Source organism: Centrocercus urophasianus, unplaced genomic scaffold (assembly GCF_019232065.1).
Source record: "Centrocercus urophasianus isolate 14NV4802_14NV808 unplaced genomic scaffold, USGS_Curo_1.0 seq_13, whole genome shotgun sequence".
Lineage (NCBI taxonomy): Eukaryota > Metazoa > Chordata > Aves > Galliformes > Phasianidae > Centrocercus > Centrocercus urophasianus.
Window position 1 is genome coordinate 10,450,882 of NW_024884475.1, and position 9,545 is coordinate 10,460,426.

General features: G+C 40.8%; 1 protein-coding gene across 1 annotated transcript in view; it reads right to left on the reverse strand.

Moving 5' to 3' along the window:
* SORCS2 (sortilin related VPS10 domain containing receptor 2) overlaps positions 1-479 on the reverse strand; it is a 510,780-nt gene extending 510,301 nt beyond the window's left edge. Inside the window, exon 1 of the mRNA XM_042811760.1 lies at positions 19-479. Coding sequence (XP_042667694.1) covers positions 19-479 — 461 coding nt within the window. The remainder of the gene's footprint in view (positions 1-18) is intronic.
* Positions 480-9,545: the final 9,066 nt, after the last annotated feature.

Consider the following 9,545-nt stretch of genomic DNA (forward strand, 5'->3'; position numbering starts at 1 on the left):
GGCGGCGGCGGGGGACACGCGTGGCCCGCCGTGCGCCATGGTGGCTCTCCGGCGTGGCAGTGACAGGCGGGGAGGTGGCGGGCAGGGAGACACCGCCGCGGAGGGCGGGGGCGGGGGAGGGTTGTAACCGGAGCGGGGCTCGCGCGGCAGCGGCGTGCGCGGGGCTGCGCGCCCAGCCGGGGCGGCGCCGCCATCTGCTGGCCCGCGCCGAAACGCCGCGCGGCGGGGATCCTCGGAGCGGGGCGCCGCGGCACCGGGACGCGGCGGGTCGGACCGCGGGTCGCCGTCCGGCGTACGGCGGGTCGTACGGGGGATCGCGCGCTGCGTTGTACGGCGGGGCGCGCAGCGGATCGGGCGCTGGGACGCACGCCGGGACACACGCGCCGTCCCCGCAGTGAGCCACGCGTTGTGCTGTACAGCAGGTCGCACGCCGTGACGCTGGCCGTATTATGCGCCGAGTCACACATCGTGTTGCACATCGCGTTATAAATTGGGTTACAGACGGGGGGACGCGCTGTCATACATCGGGTCACACCCCAGGTCACGCATCAGACCACACCGTGTCTCGTACTGCTGAGACCTCACCTGGAGCACTGCATCATGATGTGGAGTCCTCGGTGCAGAAGAGACGTGGAGCTGTTGGAGAGGATCCAGTGGAGGACCACAAGAATGATCAACAGGATGGAACATCTCTCCAACAAGGACAGACTGAGAGAGCTGGGGCAGTTCAGTCTGGAGAAGGCTCCAAGGTGACCTGAGAGCAGCCTTTCAGTGTCTAAATGGGGGCTGTAAGAAAGAAGAGGACAGACTCTTTAGTGGGGTTTGTGGTGACAAAGGGGACATGGTTTCAAACTAAAAGAGGAGAGATTTAGACTGGATATAATGGGGAAAAAAAATTATAATGGTGGTGAGGCACTGGCACAGGTTGCCCAGGAAGTTGGATGCCCCATCCCTGGAGACAGTCAAGGTCAGGCTGGACAGGGCTATGAGCAATCTGATCAAGCTGTAGGTGTCCCTTTTCATTGCCAGGAGAGCTGGACTAGATGGCTTTTAAGGATCCCTTCCAAATCAAATGATTCTGAGTCTATGGTTCTGTGTCACCCACCATGTTGCACACCAGGCTACACATGGTGTCACACACCAGGTCACAGGCAGGGGCACACATGGGGCTGCACACCAAGCCACAGCCATGCTGCCCACACCCTGTATTCCAGCTGCAAATGTGCAGGCATCATCAGCCCACATGTGAACACTCCCACTGGGCAGGTCTGCAGCACTTCCAGCCATCCCCACTACCTGTCTGTCACTGTAGGCCACCTGGCAAGCAGGCATGCCCAACCAGGGCGGAGTTTGGCTGTGAGTCCTGAGAAGGTGCAGCAGGAGAGTCAGAAGGGAGCTGTGTTAGGAGCCAGAAAAGAAAACAAAACCTGTATCTACTCTTTTACCCATACCATTTACAGGCCTGGGATGCCTAGCATCACCTGGCCCCACTCATCAAAAGCTGCCACTGGGGCTCCTTAGGGGGCTGCACGCTAAACTCATTTCTGAAATATTTTATGTCTTATATATGAAGCAAGTATATTGTATATATACTATATATAAATATATGTCTTGATTTCTGGAGACAATATTGAAAGCTTAAAGGGCCTATACTGCTGTACAAAGCCACCTAACAGAATTTAAACACAAGCATGAGGTGAGAATGATCCTGGCATGCAGATTCCTCACAGCATGTTATCCCTCTAAAGCACTACTCTTGCAGTGAAACACCTGGCTCCAGTGGGCAGAAAGGGAGTTTTCCAGACACAACCCCTTGACTGGCAAACTGGTATCAGCAAGAGATGCTGATAAAACACTCGTTTGATTCGTAAGTGTTCAGATACCTTCTTCAGGGGTGCAGAAGTTAGGAAGTGATTCAACAACTCACAGAACAGAAAGCCATTCCTGCCAGGGTAGCATCTGCACATGGAGTGTGTCACCTTCCATCTTTTGCACCTCTGCACAGAGGGAATAAGGGAAAAATGCAATGCTGAGTTTCAGAAAGCCTGGACTAACCACAGTCATACCAACCGATAGAAGGGTGACCTGTACGTTACTAGGAAGTGAGCAATTTGGGTTCTGGCATCATCTCCCACAAAACCGTGAGGATTACTCAACGTTTGTATAATAATCTCAAAATGCTCAGAATAGAAGGAAATCCCTACAGATTTAAACTGGCATACCACAGCTAATACATCATCTGACAGTCAGATGGTCCTATGCTTATCAATTTTGCGTTCACACCACTGTGTTCAACAGGTGGGGAGAGCAGAGATGGTAACATCCAGGTTGCCAAGGGTCGAGTTCCTTGCACCTGTCAATTACTGACATTTCCTACAATGAAACTGAAAAACAAAACCAAAAAGCAATCAGTCAATCTAGAGCTAATTGAACTCAATTTCTTACAGCCTTGCATCCTATGGATGCAAGGTCTGCTTGAGTATTTTCAGAATGTCTTTCCCATATATCTCAGTAGACCTAACAAATCCACTTGTCTGTCACCAGCTTGTGCAACTTCCTATTTTTTCTGTGGCCTCCTCATTTGCCAGTTTAGCTGAAATTGTCTTACAGGTTGAGAAGATGTTGACCGAGGTGAAGGGAGAGAGACATTGATTGCCCACTGACAAGGAAAAACTAGGCAGGCCTTTTTCTTGCCGAATAAATTAAAAATCTCACCTGAAGGATGCTGAATCAGGGACAAATGGATGTAACTCCTATCTCTCTGCATGAACTGTGAGATTTGAGTACATGGGCATGAACCATTCAACTTACCACAGTGCTTGTCACTAACTGAATCCCTCTGTACCCTGCTCTTCAGAGGTCAAGGAATAAATGGAAATGAAGGTAACCTCCCTTTTCTGTGCTTTAGAGAATCATATATATGACCAATGTATGGGCAATGTTAAGAAAATATTTACACCATCTGTGTTTATGCAGCAGAGATTCTTAGGACACAGAGAACTGCAGCAACTAGTTAATGAGCTTTTACCTGGCTGCCTGCTCAGTGGTTTTTTGAGCTGTTTTGACATCAGACAGATCAATCCAATAAATAATGCATATTTAGTATACCAGTAATTCACAATGATAGAGTGTTGTAACTCTAGACTAGGGACATGGCACCAACAACACCCGTTGCCCTGTATCACTACTGTGTAGCTTATTAAGTGCAGCTCAAAGTGCCAGAATGGAGCCTGTTTTAAGAGAAGGCTGAGGTCTGCAAAACTGAAAAGGGAATTTCATGATATAAATCCCATTCCTTTCATTCCAAGTCCAGTAGGTAAATCCCCTCTTAACATTTATTTGTTTTGTTCAAGTTTAAGGATTCCTAAAACAAAAATCTTTCCAACATTTCTGCCATCTTTTATCTCTCCTATAAACCCTGACCCAGCAAATAGGCTCAGACAAACAGAAAGACAAATAGCCTTGTATCAGACACCTCTGAGCTCTTCTAATCCCAGAATGGAAATAGAAAAAGCTTGAAAAAGAATTAGTGCCTTGTAAATCTAAGACAAATTTCTTCCTGTTAATGGCAGAATTATTAGTGCTATGCTAATAAAGTCTGCTCAAATTTTTATTGACTGTCAGATTAGATTAAGATTAAGAGGACTTCATTTAACCACTTTATTTTTGCCAAGTTCATTTTTGATCAAACACTGAAAAGTACTACAAAAAGTCACAAGTCTTCTTGAGCAGAAACCAAGACACCATGCTAATCTTCCTGTCATTACTGGATGTAGGAAGTACTCGTGCAAATAAAAATATCAATAAATTTGTTGTATGTTTGAGGCAGCCTTTTAAACACAGTAAAGCAAGATGGCCATGTAGGAACAACACAGTAGGAAATCACAGAATTACTCATGCAATCATGAGTATCATACATCAGATAGAAAATGACTGCCTGTTACAGTGACCTGCATGGTTTTCAATAAAATGCTCATGCATGAAAAGAACTTTGTCTCATGTCTTATCAAAATGCCTGACGCCAGCTTTTTGGCTTTTTGGCTCAGTCTGACCATGTTTTAAGCTATTAAATTAATAAATGGCAAAACTTTACTGCAGTATTACCCAACTATCAAAAAACCAAAAGCTTTCCTCTCTGTTAAATGGATATTAATATGTCTGATGCCATACCCTCACTTCCTTTATGCCAAACAGCCAACTTTTTATTTAGCAAGGCCTCTCAAGGTCCAAAATGATTTCTGTTTGTATTACTAAAATTACAGAAAAAAAATCTTTCTATTGTAAAAAATACATATATATAAATACAGAAAAAATCCAGGTGTCTCTTTTAACACCTTCCTAAGCAACCGTTCCATTTGACAGAATGAAAAAAATCAAGCCAGTAACAGACTGATTTTTTTCTCATTAATTCATTGCTTTGTCACTATCAGCTGCTATCTCAGATGCCCTCAGAAGAAAACCACCTTAGTAGCAATAAATGTTTGTTGATAGAAGGACAAAACTTTATGGGCATTTCTGAAGTTGAAAAAAAAAAATTAAAAATAAGAAACAAAAAAGTGAGTAGATGTGTTTGTTCTATGAAAGCCTGCCTAAGCTATAAAGTACACTTTCAATTATCCTATTCAAATTTGAACAATATAAGCAAGGATTTCAATAATAATCAGAGATAATGCAATATACTAAGTGCTGTGTTCAAGTGTGAGTACACTGACACACACATATGAGGAAAAAAAATGGAAGAACTGTAAGTGATTTGGGAGAAAGCTAAAGAGCTTATTATTTTAGCATTATTAAACTATCAAGCAGCACGTATGCAGAAAACTAACACAGCCAGCTGTCTTTAGATAGGCCAGTAGCCCTAAACAAGAAGTTGCTGGGGTAGGCCACAAACCTGATCTTTTGAGCATCTTCAGCTCTCCATTAACTCAGTGAAAGTGCTGGTGCTTATTACAAACCTCAGCACCTTGCAGGATTTTTCCTGGGAAGCAGGTAAATGTATACTACAATTTTCTCAAGCTCCAGCTTATAAACTGAAAGAAAAATGTTGTGGCTCACAAAACAGGTTGACAATTATTACAAGCTGTTTGAACCTCTAACATTTTATCTTCTGTTGGTTAAAAAACCTAACCTGAATAAATCTGCTCTGTATCTGGATCCTGAAATGGTGGTTTAATCTGAAATTAAAGCATATGGTGAAAAATGTTTTATGGTAGCTACCACAAGTCTGCAGCCTTCATAATTTCTCACTGACAATTAATGAAGTCTGAAAACATGAGAGAGTTGGATTAACTGTCTTCACCTTAAGAGCTCACAACAGAACAAGTAGAGCTTTTCCTTTCATGTGGCTAGCTAGACTGTGGGAATTGTTTTCATGGGATAGCTTTGCAATCATTGTGCTCCTTCAATCTCAAAATTTCATGAAGCTAACTTGAGAAAATATTGAAAGCTACAAAAGATTTGAGCATTTAGGTAAATAAGATACGGTGCTGAAGGAGGTAACTTTCAGGTTTACATTCAGCTTTGTGTATGTACGGGCATGCAGTTCCTTTTATCTTGGAAATACTGTTGATGTCTTACCAAACATTTACTTTCTTGTCTAATCTACAGTACTTTTACCTGTGTCATTAATCAGTTCCCTAATATGGTTGCATTTTCGAGAAAATGACATCAGAAATAAACAGGAAAAGAAATATTAAACTCCACTAAAGCCATTCTAAATCAGTCTCATAGTCTTTTGGAAAGGATCCTGGAAGACATTGTTTTTCTTATAGGAGATCTTCTCATCTGTTAAATGCTCAGTTGAAAGTCAGGGAGACTTTCCCTGTATATACAGGCTATGTATGTGTGCACTGTATGTACAGTATATACAGGCTATGTACTGGGGCTACAGTACAATCCACTCAAACTCCTCATGGAAGGGGCTTAACTAAGAGTGCAAATAAGAGTAGGATCCAGTTAATAGGGTTTGATCACCAGAGCCAATCCGTCATACTGCAAGCAATCAAGCTGTACTTGGTGCAGGACTGGCTGCTGCCCGTGTGCCTGTTTGAAGGATGAGAAAGGGTTTCACTGTGCATTTTCAAGGAAGTATGCTGAATTTTGTCTCCTGTCTGAGGTCTCCCAGTTATAGCAGAGGTTGGTTCAAAGCCAAACCATCAAAAAATAAAAGGTTTTTGTGTAAGACATTTTCTGAAATCATAGAAGATTCCACTACTTTCAGTCTGCAAAACAGATTCACCTGTAGTAGTACCAAGCTTCAGGAGCAGCTGGTTTAAATAATTAACAGATCAGCACATTAATTTTGCTTAGGTGATACTTTTTTTTCTATGCTGGCTTATTCCACTTTGTATCTTTTTTCTTCCCCCTTTTTTTCTGATCTAGATTTGTGTGGTTTAGAGGAATGCATAAAGATGAATCTTTCTCCTCCATGAAAAGCAAGTTACTGGCAGCATTGTAACACTGTGAAAATGTGTATTATTAGATGCCAGAGACCCTGAGGATCACACATTATAGAGTAGACCATTTTCCAAAAAAGCCATATGGGTAACAGTAAAAATTAAAGTAATAGAAACATAAAAGACAACTGGCGTCTCTCCTACAGGCTATTTTTCCTGAAAAATGGAACAGCTGAAGGCAGATGTTTTGGATAAGTAAAAGGTTTTAGAATCAAAAGATGAAGAAATACAAAGAACTTCATGCTTTCCAAGACTCCCCTTATCAATTACATTTCTATATTTAAACATTGCTTTCCTTTAAATGGCTCTTGTTCTGCTTTTGAGTTGGGAAAACAACAATAACAAAAAATATTTCACAGCGTCTTAAAATCTCATTTTCTGCACCAAGTGAGATAGCTTACATGAAGACAGCATACTTGTTTTCCCAAAGAATAGGTACCTTTTAGTATCATTCTATGAATATAAGATTACCTGACAAAAACAAATTAGTGCATAAATATCATGCTGTTTTGAATAGCACTATAGAAATTACACTATCAGTATCCCTTATAATCACACAAAATGAAAAAATATCCATTAAAATATATTTATCTGTCTTTTTTTCTTCCCAGTGCAGTTATTTCCCCCCATCCCAAACAATTGCAGCCTACCCTGAAGTTCCCATTAACGTAGAATTTTGAAATAGCTCACGTCTATGAAGATGCAGGTAGGCGTTTTCAATGCACTTGGCTCCTAACTTCCACAATCATCAATGGGCAGCTAAGAGCCCAAATGTTTAAAAAAAATGAATTTGCCTTCAGAAATCTAGCATAAGATGCTGTTTTATTTTTGTTTATCAAAGAGCAAGGAAGTTTGGGAAACACATGTTTCCCAATGATATTCTTGCTGTATCATTCACCTAAAAACTGTGAATAAGTACCATATGAGAGGTAAATAAGAGCAAATGTCTATCTATAGGAAGCAGTAAAGCTTTCTGCTTACACAACAGCTGAAAGAGCTGTAACATGTTTGCTAGTCTTCATGCTTCTAAAGAAAGACAGAAAACAAAGAATAAATGAGTAAAGAAAAAAATCCTCTGGCATCAAGAAAGGAGAATACAAAGAAGGTGAAGTCAAGAATTTCACTTCAGTGTTAGAATCTTTAAGGCAATCTCATGACTTTTTACCTTCAGTTTCTCTCTGGCGGTGCTATGGCAGAAAGGTCTTGCACAGTTTTCTCATCGTCTTCTTCCTTCTCCTGTCTGACTGAGCTTCTGAGAGCTTTTGGTGGTTATTGCACTACAGGATCTGAGCTGACTTCCAGATTTGAAATTATATTGTGGAAATATATTTAAGAATGAAAAGAGACCTTAACTAGGATATTTGTTCTTCCATCCTTATTTGGCAACACAGTAACCTAATCTATAGAACGGTGGACCACAAATGTGGGAAATATAGGCATTAAAACTTCTAACAAAACAAATCTGCTTTGAGGTCACAAGAAACCATTCTAAAACTGATTTTGTATCCCCAGAACTGTAACATCTGACCAAAAAAAACAAAAAAACAAAAAAAACAACCAACTACTTCAATCTATATTTTAATGAGGAATCTACTCCTAAATTACCGTTTTTCAATCCAATTTCATGTATGATTCTGAGTCCAACCCCATAAAAGCAGTACATTTATTTACCTACTAACATACATAAAACAAACAAAATAATAATAATAAATAAATCTAAGCAAATAGAATTTTCTCCCAGAAAAACTTTCTTAAGAAAAATACAGCAAGGCCACAGATTTCCTTCTGCTATTGTAAAGATTCTGCAGTTTTAGTCTGCTGTAATTACATAAATTCATCCACCAATACACATAACTATGCTAAGTCTTACTCAAGAAAAGCCATTAAAAATACCTGAATGGCACAGCAAAGATAGCACTCCCTGACAAATAAACATTCCTTCCATAGCTATTTTTATAAGCACTAAAACACCTATACCATACTGTCAAAAATTACTTTTTCCCATGAATTTTAAAACAGTTTCATGTGGCAAAAATAATCACCCTTTGTGCCTATAGTGCAGTGTTTATGTGTTTTCCCTTGTTCAGCTTTCAACCCAGGAATAAATCACTGCTTCTGCAATTTTCCAGCAGTGCTCTTGTAGCTCTAGCCTGCGTGGAACTGCATTACAGGACACAAATCTTCTGTTTTGGGGAGAAAAAAAAATAAAAGACTTCTCATGGGGTCTCTGTTGTCAACAGAAAAAATAGGAGTGAAGACACGCAGTTGTAGTTGGCTTGATGCAACATTTTTCTCATCCTTACGTTATTCCTATTAGTCTATCCTCAAGGCACCTGCATTTCCTAGGTTCTCCACTTTAGCTGTATTAGTAGCTCTTCCTAAGGATGCGAGTATTGTTATGAACGGGGTGCATACCTCATCTTTTTTTATACTGGTTAACTGAGTCACCTTCCATCTCCAAAATGCTAATTCTTTGTGAATCTCTGCAATATTGCACATGGCCCCTGGACTTCATTAGTTCAATCAGTCAGTAGTCAGCAGAGCAGCATTCGATACAGTGCTTATCTCTGCGGGGTTATAAATTATGGAAAATATGTTGAATACATTACTGACTTCACAGTGACAAAGAAGAGCAATATAGGAAGGTCCTCGGCCATGGCTCACAAATCAGCATGCAGACATTTAATTTAAATCATGACGATGGAGTCCCTGACTCCACGGGGAAGTTTTTCTGTATCCCTTGAAACAAAATATTTTGGCAAATTTTTAAAAAGAGTTAAGATGGAAAACATCCTGACTTTCCGTCCATAGCATTCACTAAGCATTAGCATTTCAAAAGAGAATGATTAACTCTGTAGTATTATTTCCCACATGAATGATATTCCAATACAGGCTGTCATATTTGTCATTTGGGATGTATATTTCCAGCTTACTCTAAAGGCTTATCCATGCTCTCACTGCTAACCTAGGTTGGAAACCAATTTCCAGCGCAGTTAAATCAAACGGCTACTTAGTAATCTGAGGGCTGGAACTTTTTGGTCTATAGGTTTTGCAGGGCTGGAGCCTTGGAAAGACCTGGATTCCAGGAAT